The sequence below is a fragment of the Procambarus clarkii genome, chromosome 64 (assembly GCF_040958095.1).
Source record: "Procambarus clarkii isolate CNS0578487 chromosome 64, FALCON_Pclarkii_2.0, whole genome shotgun sequence".
NCBI lineage: Eukaryota > Metazoa > Arthropoda > Malacostraca > Decapoda > Cambaridae > Procambarus > Procambarus clarkii.
In genome coordinates this window covers 10,437,934-10,458,469 of record NC_091213.1, presented here as the reverse complement: position 1 = coordinate 10,458,469, position 20,536 = coordinate 10,437,934, and the positions used below count along the sequence as shown (strand labels likewise).

At 42.2% G+C, this 20,536-nt stretch overlaps 1 protein-coding gene across 3 annotated transcripts in view; it reads left to right on the top strand.

The window, feature by feature from the left end:
* The window catches only part of LOC123769021 (protein artichoke), a 22,601-nt gene extending 10,467 nt beyond the window's left edge, over positions 1-12,134 (top strand). For 2 of the 3 annotated variants that reach the window (XM_045759970.2, XM_045759969.2), the window contains exons 2-7: positions 4,879-7,958; positions 8,256-8,490; positions 8,745-8,851; positions 9,320-9,469; positions 9,705-9,974; positions 10,212-12,134. In XM_045759970.2, coding sequence (XP_045615926.2) covers positions 4,893-7,958; positions 8,256-8,490; positions 8,745-8,851; positions 9,320-9,469; positions 9,705-9,974; positions 10,212-10,493 — 4,110 coding nt within the window. In that variant the 5' untranslated portion in view covers positions 4,879-4,892 and the 3' untranslated portion in view covers positions 10,494-12,134. The remainder of the gene's footprint in view (positions 1-4,878; positions 7,959-8,255; positions 8,491-8,744; positions 8,852-9,319; positions 9,470-9,704; positions 9,975-10,211) is intronic. The other variant, XM_045759971.2, reaches the window with a different exon arrangement.
* The last annotated feature ends 8,402 nt before the right edge of the window (positions 12,135-20,536 follow it).

The window sequence follows — 20,536 nt, the reverse complement described above, 5'->3', positions numbered from 1 at the left end:
TCTCTCTCTCTCTCTCACTCTCACTCTAATCTACCTTGACACGTTTATCGGTGGAGATTCTGTTGTCGGTCATTTCAAGACTCCTGCGGAATTTTACGAATAGTTTTAAAAATCTTTTCCGAGAGGAAATGAGACGATAGCCATGTGGTGAGGAGTAACGTCAGCCCTCACCACAATTCACATGGTGAGGGAAAGTATGGTGAGGGGTGAAGTAGGGATGCGGGGAGAGGGGGGAGGAGAGAAAAAGCTGGAGGGACCAACAAGTGCCTGAGAGGAGCAGCTTGGAGAGATGGTAGGGAGGTTTGGAAGACAGGTTGAAAAATAGGGAACCTGAGTGTGTGTGATGTGGGAATTGGATTAAAAGGCAGAAGTTGAGAAGAGTGGAGTAGGTGACTACATGCTGGGTATGGGAAGGGGGAGTACATACCTGGTTGATACCTTGTTGATGGGGTTCTGGGAGTTCTTCTACTCCCCAAGCCCGGGCCGAGGCCAGGCTCGACTTGTGAGAGTTTGGTCCACCAGGCTGTTGCTTGGAGCGGCCCGCAGGGCCACATACCCACCACAGCCCGGCTGATCCATGCCCGACTCACATACGTGAGTAAGTAGTAGAGGGAAGGAGTGTGTGGCATGTAGGATGTAGAGACATAGGGAGCATGGGTAAGATGAGTGAGGCAAGGGAATAGGGAGGTAAGATTGATGAGCAGCGTAGGACGTAGAAAGTGAGGGAAGACTGAGTGAGACTGGGAGATAGGGAGGGAAGATATGTGAGATAGGAAGATAGGAAGAGAGTGAAGAAGTGTGTGAGGTAGGGAGACAGGTAGAGAGGAAAGATGGGTAAGCGAGGGGATAATGAGTGAGGCGTGAAGGTTAGTCTTGGCAACTGCCAGGTCGCGCCACCTTGTGAACCAAAGCCAGACAAAGCACTGCTGTTGTGTGTTGTTTGTTGGCGCTTACACTCTCCAGCGCGTCCAAACAATCACACCCAAACAACACAAGATGGTTCTCAAGCTCCCTAGACACGTGTTTCACCTCCCCCTCCCCTCCCCTCCCCTTCTCCCCCTTCCACTTCCCGGCCGCAGAATGGGTGAAGGGTATTAAGTGTAGATTATTATCAACTATCTGTGGTTGAATGAATGTGTGTAAGGGGGTCCACGCGCCCAACCAACAACCAGGAAACAATGCCTTGGTTAATATACGATACCGAAGGGCGTACGCCGGTCTAACGACAGTTTTTTTTCCCCTATGGTGGAACCTTGAAGTGAGAAACAATACCCCGTCCATGACAAAGGGCTTAGTAGGAACGTGCTCCGTTATGCGGGTCTCGAACTGTGGCCAAGCCGGCGACAAGCGCAACACAACGAGGATAAACAATACTCAGGAATAGACATTCTCCGGTAGTTCTTGGTTGTTTATTCTTGCTTAAACAAAAACAATGTCATGGAGTTCGGGTTCCCCTTTGTTTGGGGTGTTTTCTGTGCCCGTTTAGCAGCGGCTTGTTTCATTTTGTTTATTTCGTGTTTCAGAGCTCGTTGAACTCAATGGCTGTTTGCTTGTTTCGTTGATTTTTTAACCATTCAGGGTCTGTTATTGTGTTGATTGCTTTATTCATCGTTTATCTCAGTTGATGTCACCATGGTGGTAGAGACGTATAGAATTGATGTAACCATGTTGATATTGATGGTAAGTGGGTGAAGGGTGGTAGTTAATACGGGGGGGGGGGGGGGTGGAGTAGTAGGTGGGTGAGAGGAGAGTGCTTGTCAGTAGGTGGGTGATGAATGGTAGATGGGTGGAGACGGGTAGCTGGTAGGTGGGGTCGGGAGTGGTTGCTGGTAGGTGGGTGGTGGGGGGGGGGGACTGGTTGGTGGGTAGGCAATGGTTGTTGGTAGGTGAGTTGGGAGTAGGAAGACGACCAAAATACATCACCCCATGCGGACCACAACCACCCCTGCTCTTTTTCCCCCTCTCAGACCTGGGATCTTCTCCCTCTCAGACCTGGGATCTTCCCTCTCTCAGGCCCGGGATCTTCCCCCTCTCAGACCTGGGAGCTTACATTCTAATTTCTCCCACTTCCTCTTTTTCACGTTTTTATTTCTTCTCGTTACTCTATTCCCCTCTTCCCTATTCCACTCTTCCGGGTCTCTTAAGAGGATGAGAAGCGAGAGCAGTAGAGAGCGACTGTAAGAATATTTTATTATTTTGCCAATAGTTTATGAGCTCAGAAAATAGACATCATTATTGTACTTAATTTAATGCGTTCGCTTTCTATGCATTGAAGTTATGGTTCTCTCTCTCTCTCTCTCTCTCTCTCTCTCTCTCTCTCTCTCTCTCTCTCTCTCTCTCTCTCTCTCTCTCTCTCTCTCTCTCTCTCTCTCCCCATTTCCGTCCCAGTCTAAAGAAGCTACTTGGCCCCAGGTGGCTTCCTTCCTCATGGATCAACAGCACCAGCTGGCGGCCGCGACGCGAGCTACAAGGCCGAGGAAAAACTAGCTTACTGAACCTCGTTCAGCTTGTACTAGTATCAGGTGTTGTGGTAGGGTGTAATAGTGGGTGGAGAGAGAGAGAGAGAGAGAGAGCGAGTGAGAGCGAGCGAGTGAGAGATAGGGAGTATGGTGTTGTGGTTAGATATATTTAATATGTATCATATACAAAAAAACTGTCTTAACTCAACGGGAATATTAGTGTTTATTATTGTTGTATGTTAGATTATGTTAATTTAGTTTGATACGTAATAAATTAAATGTATTTATAGTACATGCTGAAGCATTTTAACAAGTGAAACTAACTTCGATTCTCCAATTGGTACAAGACCCAAGGAGGGCGTTAAATTCACGTTGTCCTTGATTAGTGTGCCCCTTGGGGCATTGATTTATGTTTACGAAATGATTGAACCACTTAATGAGAAACAACCAATCCTCAATCCCAACCTGTCCTCAAGCCAGGCTCGTTAGAGAGGCGGCCGTCCCCTAAGACGCATTCATAAATTTTAAAGTACTGTGTAAGAAAAATAGGTTTGTTCTCATACATAGATTAATAATATTATACATTAAAAGTCTGTGTATAGTTGGGCTTTGGTTAAGTTAGGTGTTTAAGTTCTATTAGCGATTATTTGTGTTTGTAGTATATGGTAAAGCATTTATTGGGTTTCGATTCAAGCAGAGGTCGTGAACGAAGCAGTGTTCGAGAAAAGAACATACGTCACCATTTGCGAGTTGGGTGTAAAGAATTTTCATTAATAAACAGGGAGTTTAGCGGCTGGATTACCGAGCATATAGTCTATATTGATGAGGACGAGCTGCTGACTTTATCAGCAAAGGCCAAATATTCGTTAAACCAGCAGCCAAGCCCAGGTCAATGAATGAAAAAGCTTTACACACGACTCACAATTGATGATGTTCGAACACTGCTGACGACAATTGTTCGAATCGTACCTCTCTAAATACCTCAATCCTGTGCTACAACTGCATCCTCAGCCTATGCTTGTTCATGATGCGGCTGGCCCCAAGAAACTCATGCTGAATCAACTTGAGAATGGTCCAGGACGGACCGAAACGTCGTCGTCCCTTCACTTTCTAGTGTGGTTTGATCAACATATTTTAGCCGCGTTATTGTGACTCCTCGCCTGCAGACTCATGCTGATTTCTTTCGTAACTAGTAACCAAAACACATACATTCTGAAATGTGAATTAATTGTATATATATTAATTTTATTTATTGTTTCGTCATAGGTGGGCTATCATAGGTGTTTGGATTCTGCTAGAAATTATTTTTATTAATAGTTCTTGAGAGAAGCGGTTTGAGACTCGGATGTGAGCGAGACGCGAATGTAATCACTTGTGAATCACGCCAAAAGCGTTTTTCATTCATAAACAAGGAAGGGATGGCAGCTGAATTAACGAGGATTTCAATAATATTTATGGTGATGGTCTGTGGAAAAAAAAACCTGCTAGGACGTTGCTAGTTGTTGTCGTTTCTTTCACGCAATCATGGGAGATGATTGGTGTATCGAGGCAGTATATTCTCACACAGCTCGTCCTCATAAACATTGGCCTAATGCTCCGTTTCCTTGCTTATGATGGGAAAAAAATCATATGACTGACACAGCACTCATTTTTATTCTCGTCCAAACTGCAGCCGAACCCCATGACATGTTTTTCAATATTAACATTCTGTGTGACCAAACATTTTGTTCTCGAATATATATTATTAAATGTATATTATAATTGTGTGTATAGTTACGTCTAGGTTAAGTGTTTTTGTTCTTTTGACAATGTTTTGCATTTGCAATACGTGTGTGAAGTATTTAGAAATATGCAATTCGAACACTGGAAGGGAGTGATGCAATGGCAAAGAAAACATTGTATCTTAATCAATTCTCGATCGAGTGTAAAGTATTTTTCGCTCATAAACTTCGGGTGAGGGGTTAGTGGCTGGATTTGACAAATGTTTATCAGGACGGACTGCGACTCTCAACTGCTGACGTTTCAACTTTTTCTAAACAGTGCTTTGCTCACTTTCTATGTTCAAATTGCACCTTTTTTAATACTTCACTACATATACTGAAAATGCATGTACTTGCTTACACTTAAACTAGTGAATTCCTATCTATACACCCAATTCTAATATAATGTAATATATATATATTTTGAGAAAATAAAGACGTTAAATACACGCATAACTTGAGGATGCATTGAATTTTTTTTAGTTTGGCCCTGCAGAAGGCAAAGGAGTTTACTGAGTAGCGTTACTCATCCTGTAAAACACATTTCATGCAGACGAAAACGAGATGTGGTAAGTGCAACATAAATGCCTTTATGTACGTTTTAGCAGTTATGTGGTATTTATGTTTCAATAAGTAATTGGTTTTTGGTTTGCTTTCAGGCTATGTTAGTGAAATGATGATGAAACATAGAGGTATGGTGCCGATGGTGGCGAAGTTGATGGTGGGGGTGGTTTGGGCACAGGTATGGTGGCCTCAGGTCACCATTGCTCAGGATATCATAGAGACCTCAATGTGTCCTAGTTGGGAGGACAACCCGTGGTGTCCCTGCTACAACAACGAAGATGGTATCTCTATGGAGTGCCCAATGGTGTCCCTGGAGACACTATCGGGTGTCCTGGGCCTACTGCAGCAGCCGATAAAATCCCTCAATATATATGACCTGGACACTAACGTAACGTCGCTCCCTACAGGGGTTTTTGAGAAGAGTGCTGGAGTGATTAACCTTCAGATTTCTCATTCGAGCCTTAGGAGCTTGGCTGACGGAAGTTTAAGTGGACTACAAGAAGCGCTGGTAAGCCTGACCATCCAGCACTGCAAGTTATCTGCGATTCCTCAGGAAGCACTCTACAAGCTTTCTAAACTCCAAGAACTAAATCTCGAATCTAACAACATCACAGAGCTACCAAGCTTTGGATTTGCAAAAGTAAAGATACAAAAGTTAAGCCTGAAGGGAAATATGATCAGCTTGATATCTGATTTTGCATTCGATGGTCTGGAAGATTCATTGCAAGAACTTAATATCATTAGCAATAATCTAAAGGAATTGCCAGTACGCCCAATGCAGAAAATGAAGGCGCTGAAGAGACTGGAGGTCGCATGGAATCACATCTCTGAACTTGATACTGACCCAGTCTTTCCTCTCTCAGCTCTTGAGTACTTTGATCTCAGTAGTAATGAAATCCGGAAGGTCAAGAGCAAGAGCCTAGCTGGAGTGCCTGGACTAGTCTCCCTGTCTCTCTACATGAATTCCATTTCCAGTGTGGCTAAAAATGCCTTCAAAGAAAATTCTGCTTTGGAAACGCTGTTTTTGGGTCACAACAACATCAGGGAGCTGGATCCAGAGACTTTCAGTTACACCCCAAAGATGCGAATTATCGACCTCGGTAGCAACAACATTCATACTATAAATGAAGGCCTCTTTTGCAACCTGCCAGAGCTCCATGAACTGGTGCTTTCTAGGAACAACATTCGGGAAGTAACACAACAAACATTCAAAAATTCTTCAAAAATTAGAATTCTCAACTTAGAGCATAATGCCATTCGCTTCGTGGAGTTAGAAACGTTTGTGGAAATGATACATCTAGAGACCTTGCTCCTTAACCACAACAACATCCAAGAAATTTACCCACGGCTTTTAATGGCCAATGTTAATCTTCTCACTCTGAAACTAGACCACAACCGGATAAACGACCTGAGTGAAATAACCTTCAAAAATACAACCCAGCTCACAAAGCTCTTCCTGCAGAAAAACAGAATAACAATGGTTAAAAGAGGTTTATTCTCCCGCTTGGTGGAGCTCCGGGAGCTGCACCTTCACGACAACAAGATTGAGGTTGTAGCCACTGGAGCCTTTTCCAGTCTGCGGAAACTTGAACACCTGAGTCTCCAAGACAATGAGGTCTTGGCCCTTCCTGACACCTTCAGCCACGACGTCAGCTCTCTCAGATATCTACGTGTGTCTGGCAACAACCTCAACAGTCTTCACCAGGAAGCTCTCAGTGGCCAGAGGCAGCTCGACTTCCTCTGGCTGGATCGTAATAATATTACAGTGTTAGTAAAGGGAGCTTTCAGCGACCTTACTTTACTTAGGCAACTTCATTTAGAGCAAAATAAGATAGCAAGTATTGAAGACAATGTGTTCATCAATATGACAGATCTGCGAAAACTCTTTCTCTCACGTAACTTCTTGGAGTCTGTAAATGAGAGGATATTTAATGGCTTGACGTCGTTAAGTGATCTCTATCTAGACAATAACAAAATAAGAGAAATACTCCCGAATGCATTCCAAAGTTTGGCGAGTTTAGATTTGCTTGACCTATCAGGGAATGAATTATTAGTAATAAAAAAGGAACATTTTGAAACGGAGCTCCCAATACGACGCCTCATCATCGACAATGCACGAATCAGAGACATAGAGGAAGGATCTTTTGAGGCTCTTGTGTACCTGGATACCCTAAGCTTGAGGAATAACGATCTTCACAAGCTTCACGAAGGCTTCCTCAAACTCACCCAGCTTAGGAATCTGGATCTGAGTGGTAATAGCTTCCAAGTACTGGATGTCAACAGTCTTGCTGCTCTTCCAAACCTCGAGACTCTAGATCTGAGTGCATGTGACATTGAAAATATTCCGGAGAAGTTCTTTGATGCCAGTATGTCACTAAGAACCTTAAACATCGGTAAAAACCGACTCACATACCTCAAACCCACGTCCTTCGTGGGGCTAAATGATCTCACAAAACTTGACTTGGGAGGAAACAGCTTAGGACTAAACAGTTGTAGGTCACTCTGGGTCACAGCTAAGCTAGAGGAGCTCACCATAAGTGGCAATCCTTTAAGAGATCTTTGCCCTGACTTAGGACAACTTAGGAACCTTCGGGAGCTATATGCTTCAAATATCTTGATGAGTGAGGTTCAGCCCTCAACGATGACACAGCTGCAACACCTTGAGGCTCTAGACATATCTGACAACATGGTTGTCGAGATCCCTATTGGCAGTTTTCTCAGTTCGTCGCTTCGACGTCTCAACCTCGCCGAAAATCACCTTCTACAGTTACCTGATTCGATGTTTTTTGACGGTATGACAAGCCTGAAGAGCCTCAACGTCTCCGGAAATCCTCTCCACCGTCTAATGGGTCCCGCCGTGGCCCAGGGCGTGAACTTACTCAACCTAGAACATCTGGAAGCGACGCACACCAACCTCACTGTATTGACCAGCTTCGAACTCTCACACATGCCGGCTCTCAGGTCTCTCAACCTTCAACATGGTGCCATAAGCAAGGTGTCTCCTGGAGCCTTTAAGAGCCTCTCTCAGCTGACGAAACTCAATTTGGGGTTCAACCTGATGGAGATTCTGCCCCGGGAAAGGTTACGAGGGATGCTGGAGCTAACTCACCTTAACCTCACGAGAAACCGACTCAAGAAGCTCGATCAGCTGCCTACTGACTCCAAGAATTTGAAGGTATGTAATTCCAGTCTCTCGATGGTATTGCATCATAACATATTTTAAAAACCGTCTTAGAATGAAGTTAGACTTCTCAATTTCCAATATGTATTAGTTATTCATTCACAGTAGTACAAATGTACACTATCTTTAATTACTGTACACTTACGCAAATTCAAATGTAAGATTGTCAACCCATTATATCACCGCTGTCATACCACAACACCACCACTGTCTCACCTCCATCACCACTCTCACACCACCACCACAACCACCACTCTCACACCACTGCACCGCCACTGTCCATCACTCCAGGTGCTGGACGTGTCTGGAAACATGCTGACGGAGGTGGAAGAGGCCACTTTGCGGCACACGGAAGGTCTAGAACAACTGGTGCTGAGCGATAACTGGGTTACAGTTATCCATCCACGAGCTCTTCATTACCTTCCTCGACTCTCATTCCTCGACCTCAGCCACAACAACCTCGAGATGCTTAGGCCAGTTATCCTGGAGCCCGTGGAGAGAACGCTGGAGTCTCTCTACCTCAATGGTAAGTCTACCATAAAGTTAATTAAATCAATGGTGAGTCATTGTATTTCAATGAAATGAGCGGCAATCTACCTCAGTGGGAGTGAACTTTCTGTAATAATTTCATTATTTTAGTTTTTTGAGATGAGTCCTCCTTCTCTCAACGGCAATTGGTTCCAGGTGGCTACTTTATAGTACAACTGTCATGCAATATACTATAATTAATTTTCTATTCCAAAGATTTTCATAATGAACTATGCTTCAATCTCTCCTTAGGAAACCCTGTAAGCTGCAGTTGTGAGACGCTGGACCTCTGGACCTGGCTATTGAACCATCCGGGTCAAGTTTACCACCCAAACGACATCATCTGCGACCTTCCCGAGGTATGACCTTAGCTGAAGCTTCATTTAGTATTCCGACCCGTCCTCATAAACACTGGTAAGATGCTCGTTAATGTAACTGTCAAAGTCTCTGTTTACGACTGAAAAATACTTTACACGCAACTCACAAGTGATTACGTTATAATTTTTCTTGAACAGTGACCCGTTCTGTCACTGAGTTCGCATCTCACCAAGGTGCTGTTAGCTTTTTTGGATCTTGTGCGTTTTGAACCAACTTTTGTAGGTGTTTTAATGCACTTTCTGTTAATTTAATCTCTCTTTCTCTCTCTCTCTCTCTCTCTCTCTCTCTCTCTCTCTCTCTCTCTCTCTCTCTCTCTCTATCTCTCTCTCTCTCTCTCTCTCTCTCTCCATACACAAAGCAAGCTTAAATACCAAGTGTTAACCAACAGTAAACGTACACTCTCCAAGAATGCTATCAGCATATCAATTTGTTTATCTTCCCTTCACCAGACACTACGGGGCCAGTCCTTCCTGCTGATGTCGTCGTCGTCGTTCTGCCCTCAGCCGGTGATCCTTCGTCTGGCGATTCAAGACATCCAGAGTCAGTCGCTGCTGGTGTCGTGGCAGGCTTCCAACTCCTCCTCTGTATATGGCTTCAAGGTCAGTGTCTTAGGCCCTTAAGATCAATATGTGGGGCATTCAGGGTCAGTAGGTAGGGCATTAGGATCAGCTACTTGGGCTATGCATCAATTAGCTTCACAGTTTTTAAGGTTCGATCATTGTTTACAGATGAGAGGAATTAAAGGTTACGAGTGTATTAGTTCTCACAGTAAAGAGATCAAATTATTTAAACATGCATTTAGTTAAGCTCTATCTCACCCCCATCGCTCTCCAGGTGACCTACCAGATTATTGACGCAGACGAAGAGCATGCCGGAGCAGAAACACTGGCAGCAGCCGCAGCAGCCATGACAGAAGATGAAATACCGCCAGGGACACCAAGAGGTCCAGTGACCTCGTCTCCTACACTAGGGCTGGCCTCCAGGACTTTCCTCCTACAGGACCTCCAGCCCAGCACGGAGTACCAAGTGTGTGTCCACGGCCTTACCAAGTCCCTTGGACCCGCCAGAGCGCACACCGTCGACGCCTACTACAGTAAACAGCAGGTGAGTTGTTGAAGCCTCCGTGAGATGTTGTACACACACACACAAACACACACAGAAAATCGTGTTTCTTTGATAAGGATTTTGTATGTGTTCATATATTTATTTACTTATTTTTCTAGCAGACACACATTCGTTACATAAATATCATATATACTAATAGCAGCATTCGTCTATTTTAGGAAATTTTAGGAAACTTTTGCATTTTACAAGCCTCTCACCCACTGACTCGTTTCCTAGCAGGAAGAAGGCGCCCGGTGTAGTCGCGGCCAGACGCTCCCTTTACCTGCATCTCCAGCTACCGGGACCTCTGGGGGACGTGTTGGTCTCATCCTGGGGGCGACGGTGGCGGCGGCACTGTTGCTGGGGGTCGTCGTGGCTCTCATCTGGTACCGCCGGTGTCGTTCTGGGGAGGACCGCGACGAGGAGCCCACCAAGAGGCCAAATGGCGTGCCACCAGACTACTATACACACTATAAGGCGCGCCCTCACCGTCACGACGAAGAGGAATTTGCCTGTTAGTGAAGGGGAATGGAGCGAGCGCTCGAGAATCTCCTGGAAGCTTATAATCCTCGAGTTTCTTTAATTGGAATTGGTTTATGATCCAGGTTTCTATTAAATTTACTCCCAACTTACTGAACAGCGTGGGCACCTTGAACTCTGCTCCAACTTTAGCTAAATGGGATGTGAACCGGTATGTTGCAAGAGTAGCAGAAACATTGAAAATAAAAACATGCTTTGTGTACTCTGTCTTCTGCGCCGCCACCTGCAGCGACTCACATTACATACAGTAGTACGTAAATGGTGCATTACGTTTTGTATTGATTGTGATTTATTTCAGACTTGGTAATAAAAAGTTCACACATATTGTAAGTCCAGGATACTAAAGACGAATTCAGAAACGCCTCACAGGGGACTGACCACTCTTATATAAATATTGAACTTTAACTAGTCACCTTACAGAGTTGTTACTAATTATTAAGGTTGTTTTTCGGGAGAGGACTGAGTAAAGAACATTGAAAACTCCACTGAAAAGGTGTACTTTAGTAGTTTAAAGTTGGTCTATGGGAAGTTCTATGAAGTGTACTGTTTGAGAACGTTGAAAAGTCTTCTACAAACACGTCGCTCTGTCTCTAAGACCTACGAGAAAAGGACTTTTGCTTAAAAAAGCGCTCGTGAGACAAGTTTCATTAACGTTGGATGAAAATAGAACTTGATATAAATGAATTTTGACATTTTGTGACCGTATGGAGGACTCTTCAATCAAGTTTTACAACGGTGATATTGCGGTGTAAATGAGACATGGTGAAAAACTGAAACATTTAATTTACAACTGTTCTCCCATCATCCATCGTGGCCTACCTGTAGAACCATAATCCACGAAGCACCTACATGTGTGTGTGTATGTGATGTAAATGTGTTAATATAAGTCATTTACCTGCACCTATATATATATATACACCTGTATTTCCGTGTTTCATATATAGTATTATGACTTGCAATTTATCCGCAGTATTGATGCACCTCATTCTCTCTTTAATGCCATTGTCTTAGCATAGGAACACAGATTACTAGAATGATGACAAGTCTTAGTGTTCATATATTATGTTCACATTCTTCAACACTGCTCTAAACACTTACCGGTCTCCATGCTGTGTCCCAGATCAATCCTAGTCTCTGGAGACCCACTTGGCTCTCTCAAATTACGTGTTCGATATAAGTCACTACATAGCAGCATCACACACATGCTGCTGAGGATGTCTTACTCACGGATCATCACCTCCGGTTAGAGATGATTTTGTCGACCTAGTGGGAGATAGTTAGATGGACATCACCACGGGGAGTTATATCTTTGACTCGCCGCTTGTCGAGGTCCAGGTCAGAACTGCTTCATGCTGGTCATTCAGTCAATATTCCTCGTTTGACAACGTATGTGATATCCTTTCTGGCATCTATCATGACACTGTTGTGGCTAAGTTTGTTATAAAAAAAACTTGCGGTCGTGGGCTGGGCCTCTTGTGTCTGAACATTTCTCATACAATTCTGAACCTTTGAGAATTTAAAATGCAGATTCATCCTATAATTGTCTCATAAATCCCTACATAAATAATTAATTCATAAAACTTTCCTTTTGCTGACCAAGTACTCTGAAGGTGCTAAATGTATTTATATTCCATTGGGTCACAGCACATTTGCAAGGTCTTTACCTCAAAACTTAGTCACAATAACTTCCTCCATATATTTACTAAACAGTTTGCGAACTCTGGTGTGATAAGAGGTTATTATTGTTACAGAGGATCTTGTTGTACTTTAAAGCTCGTTAAATAAGTGGATATTTAAATGGCTTGTGAACTCTGGACCTTCCTCTTATCTTTATCACTTAGTCTGCCTCCTGGCTGCTCATCAGTGAGTTATATCGCTGCTTCCACAGCCCCGTATTCTTTTCAACGTAACCACATATTTTATACTGAGCAAAATAAATTATAAAAAATGGAAATTGAACCTGTTAATTAAAAGCATGTCAAGGAATAGGATAGCAATGCACAGTGAATGCTCTCACGGTACAGTGAATGCTCACATAGTACAAGTGAAAGCTCAAATGACACAGTGATTCCCACTTATTGATGTATCGAGAGAGAAAGCAGCTAGTGAAGCAGAGGTCGTCATGTATAAATAATATGTACTGTATCAAGTTAGATAAGAGTAGAGCGATTCTAACCTAGATTCAGCACGTAACTCAAAAAATGTTGATGTATTAAAAAACAAATATATATACATAATATATATATATATATATATATATATATATATATATATATATATATATATCACTCGAGGATTTAGGTGCTAATTAACAAGTTCATAGACTATAAAACTTGTTAGACTAAACATAGACTATATCAAGCTCATTCTTAGCCTCAGCTAAATAATGCTGATTTACATGCATCGCCTTTGTGAGTTTAGGAATGTCTTGTATCTCTATCTTTCTTGTGATTATCTCTCTCACTTTCTTTTTTGTGTATCTCTCTCTCTTCTCTCTCGACATTTACCGTGCCCAATTGCTTACTGCCACGTCACCTTGCCTTAGCTAACTAGTCATGCCTCAGCGCTGTCGGGGGCAAATGTTACTATACAGATACAACAGAGGTTCCCCAGCTTCTTGAAAGAGTCATAACTCCGTTCTTAATACATCTGTATACAGAAGCTGTTGACAGCTGCGTCCAAATTTAATTCTTTAGTTTAATTTCAGCGACTCGATTTATACACATTCTCTAGCATTGTGAACATCGGCTCCGATAAGTTAGGTTCGTACGAAAGTTCCAAGTAGCACGGGCTATGGTAAGCCCCTAGTGAACTTACCTGGCACAGGAGCGGCCTGAAACTTGTCAAAGTAGAAACTGGACGTATCCCAAGAACAGGCTACCGATGAGGTCTTCATTGGTTCGCATCTGTGTAGTATTGTTCTGCGCCGATTGTACATAAGTTTATCTGTAACGCAAGCTGTAGTTCTTAAGTATTGGGGATTTATTAATTATATTCCAAAGATAAAGTTAAGAGCGCCTGTATATATGAATATATATATATATATATATATATATATATATATATATATATATATATATATATATATATATATATATACCTCTAGCTGGAAGAATGGGGACATATATATATATATATATATATATATAATATATATATATATATATATATATATATATATATATATATATATATATATATATATATATATAATGTATGTGTGCATGTGTGTGTGTGTTAAACTGTGTTTGCATGTAAGTTTGTGTGCGTGTGTGTACAAAAATATACGATATATTGATGATGTAAGGATTTATGGACCATCGTTGTAATATAGCCGTTACTAAGGAGGACGTGATCTTTCAGACTGTTTTCTACCGCGAAAGTAAAGTCAAGGTTTATGAACTAAGAACAAACACTGATGTAAATAAATTAATGTTGACTGACTATATGTTTTTTTTAATACCCTGTTATTGCAGTTGTTTTGTCTTTTAGATGTAAATAAATAATGTGACCTTCAGGTGTTGCACGAGGAATAAAAATTCCAATGACGAAGCTTGAACAAATAATTACTAAATCCTCACTTTTGCCGTGGGAGTAGTGACTGGTTCTGAGTAAGTACCAGGGTTCGACCCGTTCAGGGTTCAAAACGTCGTTGAATTACTAAAATAAATACGAAATTTGGCATTTTCTCCCTCTAATGTTGGCGGTAAATGTGCACCCTATGTAAATATAACTTTACTGTACTTTGAAATTAACTCATTTTGTGACGAAATAAGACTTAAATAGGTGGTGGGTCTCATCAAACGAAGTCGACAATCAGAATGTCTTGTTGATTACCGTAGTCGGGACCCGCCACCAGTTTTGGTAATATTTCATTAATAAATGACCGTATTTCAGAGTAAAGTTAAGTTTATTTACGCTCTACATTCATTACCCAAATTACGGAGAGAAAATTTGGTTATATTTCTCCCTTATTTGCGTAATTCTTAAATATTTTGGGTAATTCTTGGGTCATGTGTTTGCTGGCGGTGACAATGGTTGAGGAGGCTCTCTTCACCAATCAGCGTAGGAGGCGTGATGAGAGGTTGTCATGGCAGCCAGGTGGGACTCTTCCTGAGTAATTAAGGATGTACCTGAGAGGGGTATTTCCGGTGGATGATTGTTCATGTTCCGAACCCACCTCTATCTTTAGGTGAGTACGGAATTAGCCTCAACGAAGCTTTTAGTTGTTACTTTATGAGCTGGGTTTTGTAATTGTGCTTTGTGATGGAGAGAGCGGAGCAATGACCTCTGGTCGCTGGGGGCTAATCCCAGTAGTTCAGGTCAGGTCAGGAAGGATTACTGGAAGAGTAAAGATCATTACCATTCCGCGACTCTTTAATATTCTAAGAGAGATTCGTAAACATGTTTAAACTTTTTTTATCGGTAATCATTTCGCCCGAGTAGATTACAAGGCGTCTGAGAAGAAAGACTCGACATTATATAGCTTTGAGCGTCTAGTGATATTTCGAGATTTAAAAAGGTTACTAAATCAAGTTCAAGTACGTTTATTGAGACAATAAAATACATCTCAAAGGGATAGAGTAGCTTAGGTTATTTCTACCCTCTAAGCTGTCCTGGTCCCTGCTATCTTCAATTGTGATGCTCTGGATAATTATGATTGACATTAATACGCTTGTTGAATCTCTTTATTCCTGGGATATCCTCCCCTTCCCAATGTCATTAAATAGATGAAGGAAATGGTAATTGATATTAACATCTAAATCTGAAACTGGCAGGTGAGGGGTATTAACAGACGCATCAGAAAAGCCTTAGGTAGAATGAAGGTGTAATCGGACTAATGGTTAGGGGAATTCAATCCCCATCACAGCATGGTTATAAGGATGCTAATGGGTGCAAGGTAGCCGGAGGAGTGATGACGGACAATCATGGAGAACACATAGCAGCTCATGATAGATTCAATTTCTTTCTTTAGTATGCACCCCATACCGTGGGCGGTGGTGTAAAGGGTTACAGAGGCACATAATCGGTTCAGGAACTGAGAGCAGTGGTAATACCAGAAGGTATACCTAGCAAGGGATATAACAAACTCCCCGAGATGTCCCTCTATTTATAACGGGTATATATATAACCTGGGCGATTACCTTAGTTCCTAAATATGTTCAGTACCAGCGTATATTTGCTGTTGGTCAATATCACGCCCTTAATAGCCCCCTCGTGTAGTTAGGACCTGCACCAGACCGTAAGCCAATGACTGAGCTTCATCTGAGCTGCTCAATCACTTGTGTCTGAAACGGTGAATGTGATACACGTGTTCGATAAGTAGTGTTTTAAGCGGTAAAATGACGCTGATCTGTTCAATCAGTTGTGACTCAAACAGTGAATTGGACGTATCTGATATACATCAGGTCGTTGTCTCCCTTAACTCAAGGACAACAACAGCTGAATGAGTGAACTCTCGTGTTAAAGTGTGTGTTATTAAGTGGATCGTAGCTAAAAACTTTAGAGGATTTGATACAAGAAGATGTGGAGAGTGCGTTGCCGCCCTAAACGGAGGAACAGCCGGCAAGTCTGACGGGTGAGTTCCGCTTCTTGTTTTTGTGTCCGATTTCCTGAGCCAAACCTCATCAGCGATACATTCTAAAGATACCGGACGATTTTATCGTGATTTGAATAAACGAATCGTAGGATTGTGAAGAACTTTACGTCATTGGCAGACAGATAATCATTGCATGCAATAAAAACAAAATCACTGGGTTGCAAAGGTACAAATGTACGAGAAAGGGAGCGATAAAAACATCAGCTGCGCTGCCAGATGGACGATATTCCTCGCTACACAGTCGTTATCGCTGTAACTCCTCAACAAACGTCCTCACAATGACAATTAAAACATTGAAACAACATTCGCTACACTGGACAATAGAATCCCCAAATTCTAACGCCGAGTAAAGACATTATTACGAATTTCTGTTACGTTGAATTCCGAAAAAAGATTTACGATGTATTTCAGTCTCAAGGGAAGCCGTTTTGTGTTTGTGTGCAACAAAAAAACTGGAAATACTATGTAACATTCTGCATATGTATAAGTAGTAATAGTTTTTTTTACTGTGTAGTTATGTAAGATCTTCGCAATTAATTGTTGCCACCGGAGGCTGCTAGTTTATTGTGCACCCCATGCCCATCCTGTGAGCGGTAGCGCAAAAAGCAATATAATGATAATTCCTTGCTCACTTTAAGTTCGAGTGGACTACAAGTTTATTTGCTTCCCAAGTTTATCGTGGTATAATGGGTATTGCGACCGGCTAAAATGAATCAAGACGAGAGTTTGATTCCACTGCATTGCTTCTAAGTACTAATATACCATCGGTTTGATGGTGAGGTTGTAGGGGGTTCGTTTTTATACCTACAATAATTTAAATTAAATGGATCTAATTTATATTAAATGGTATTTTTTTATTTCATAAGATCATTGATTGCTTTATTCGGTATTTATTAGTAACATATAATCCACAAGAATCTGAGTTAGAGGATTGAAGGTTTATTTAGGATGTTCATATCAGCATAAAAAATGTATATACGGGCTACTTATGGGCTAATATACTTATATATTTATACGTGTACACTTTTACAGGGTAATGTTTCAAGACTACCAAATATCAATGCTTAAACTCCTATCCACACTACAGAGACCATCCTTAAACTCCTATCAATGGCCAAGATGGAGACTAAACACCTATCAACACATCCGCAAGGGAGTATAAACACTTACGCACACATCAGAGATTATGCGTAAACGCCTCTGTACAAGCCTAAGATCAATTTTGGCAATAGGAGATGACTTATAACCTTGCGTACTACGTGTGGAGGGGCGGCGTCTGCCCAGGTGGCAGAGAGCAAAACCACGTGCAGAAATATTAACGTAAATTATGACTTCCGGTCTGCTGTGGCCGGCACAAGTATCCGAGGGTTGGATTGGGGGGGGGGTTGTTGCTAAGGAGGACCCGTCTGGCAGACACGTAGGAATAGGGAGTATATTGATATACTATATACTAGTATACTGGTATACTACACCCTGCTAGAGTAGTTAACAAATGGAATGTATTAGACAGTGATGTGGTGGAGGCTGACTCCATACACAGTTTTAAATGTAGATATGATAGAGCCCAGTAGGCTCAGGAATCTGTACACCAGTTGATTGACAGTTGAGAGGCGGGACCAAAGAACTAAAGCTTAACCCCCGCAAGCACAAATTGGTGAGTACACATGTGCACACACGAACCCATATTCACACACATGCGAACACACATATACACACACACATTGAGGAATATATATTTTTAAAGAGATAGAGCGACAGGGGGGGGGGCGAGTCATAGACATACAAATAGACATACATAAATCCTCACTTCGTTCACTCAATCATCTGAGCTGACTAGGCGATCGCCACTCGCTGCCAACCGAGTTAACTAACTCAACAACAGATACCGTCTATGTTCGGTTCCCAGATGAGACAGAAGCTTATTGCTCACCGTCTGTGATAATGTGATCCTCTCCGGGTATGGCTGGCTTAAGCCTGGCCGTGTTGGAACACCTAAAGTACGCGAGACGGGAAGCCTGACAGCTTATACTGATGGTCTCTCCGGCGTCAACGCTAACAAGAACTTGTCAGGAAAAGAGGCTTACTGGACTCCAATTGCTGACGGCGATGCAACGCCTGGCGCTCCTGGGACCGACTTGTCATTGGTGGTGTGTGAGGGGGAATTTGGGAGGCTAGGAGAGTAGAGGTGAGGTATCGAGGTATTGAGGTATCTCTCCTTGCTCCCTCAAAATTCACCTTTCTCCTTACAGACTTTCAGATTAAGTTTAATTACCGATGTGTAATTTTGTTTTCACTAAATTTGACTTTCCTCGTCTAAGACTTAATGAATTTCTCTTAATATTTTATACGTTAAGATCATGTCACTTCAATTCCTTTTTTCTGTCTTCTGTGGTTTAGTAAAGATCTCCTAATTTTTCGTTATAAATCTTTCTTTAATGTCGCTACGCTCGTAGAACATCTCTGGTCTTTCTCTAGTTTCATTTTGTGATTTGAAATGCTGGGATTCCATGATGACGCTGCGTAGATTAGGACTAGTCTGGTGTATGCTGTCTAGTATGAGAGTGCGCGCGCGCATTGCGAGTGTACATGTACACTGTGTGTATGTGCTTACAATGTGTATGTACACTGTACAGGTACATTGACTGCAAGTGTGCGCGTACATTTCGTGTTAATATTGGCGCATTTTAGGCCTGGTATAACATTACAGCAATATATTTAATTACGCGCTTGCTTACACCTTTAACACTAATTTCCACTTGCAATATCAATATCATTTATGTCGCGCCTAAATGCGACACATCTAGTCATTTATAGAGATCCTGTGTCAGTTTATGCCATGAGTGACATTTCTGGCACTCCCTCTGCTGCCTCCAGTGTCAAGGTCTCGTGGCCACTCTTGTGAATGAGATTTTGTCTCGTGTTTTGATATAGAGAAAAAAGGAAAGTGCTTACCCATCAGTAACTACAGGGGGATGGAGGGGGGGGGGGGTGATGGAGGGGGGGATGGAGGCGGGGGGGAGTTCTAGCTAGCAATCTCTCTGTGCCTCACTCACAAGCCTTGTTGTATCTGTATAATTGAGCTATTCTCAGGCTCGAATTTGTCCATAAGCTTTCCAAAATGTTGTGGATGGAGGTGGCTTCCACAGCTACTTCTTTCAATGCATTCTATATATTGAGCACTCGTACCGAGTACGAGTATTTCCTTATATTTCATTGATTCATTTGCGTTTCCAACTTCCACTTACGTTCTTTCGCTCTACGGTCTCCCAGTTAAATTTTCTGGCCTAGTCCAATCCATCTAGTACCCCTCAGTATCTTGTATGTTACGACCATATCCTCGCATCTTCTTCTGTCCTCTAGAATGATACGATTACAGATTTAAGACATTCGAGCGAGAGGCTTGATGAGTGACTTTCTAGCACATACTGTATATGTATGCAAAAGACATTGTCACCCACATATGCGTATTTAAATACTTTATCAAGCGGAAGTAAGTGTAAGTGGAACTCTTAAGTCACACCAGATCACGTCTCCCAGTCGAAAACATCAATTAGATTGATAATCGTGCCGTTCCTGGTAAGTAGGGTCGAAGATCTGAGAAAATTATATACCCCGTTAATGTAAATTGTTGTACAATTATAAACATCGTTCGTTTACTGTACATACAAACCTAGCCGAACCCAACCTATCCAAACCTAACGTAAACTGACCCAACCTAGATAAGGCCTGGTCAGGGACTGAGCCGCAGGGACTTTGAGCTTCGAAACCATCGCAAAGTAACCTATCCAAACCTAGACTGACCCAACTTCTCCTTACCTAACGGAAATGAATGATAGAGCATGCAGCGTCTGGAATCCTCACGGACGTAGATTCGAACCCCTTGTCACGGCCCTTGTGGATTTGTTCATGAAAGATAAAGCTTTGTTTTTATTGTGTGTGCCGGAGATGAATGACGTCACTATGACGTCTTAATGACTGTTCAGGTATTTGATCCAGCAGGTGCTGGCAGCAGTGCCAGTCAGACCTCGTGACGAGGAGGACGGTTGTAAACACTCCCACTACCGTCGGAGGGAAATCTAAAAGCTTTCATTGATCTCCTGCGCTTTTAGGGTCAGATTACATTTCCATATTTTAGTTACCGATCGTCCGCCCATCAACTTGGCAGCCATCACACACACACACAAATTATTTTACCTTTTTATATAATGAATGGAAGTATTGAATAACAACATTACATTCACTCTGAGTGAACGTATTTCCGCAGAAGTACGCAAGAACATGTTCATCTTGTCACAGATGCACCTGGGACTTACTTAACTGGTAACTGCTTTATTAGAAGCGTGTTTTGGAGAATGCAGGAGAGAGAGAGAGAGAGAGAGAGAGAGAACTGATGCCATGGCGTATACTGCCGTCCTGGCTTGAT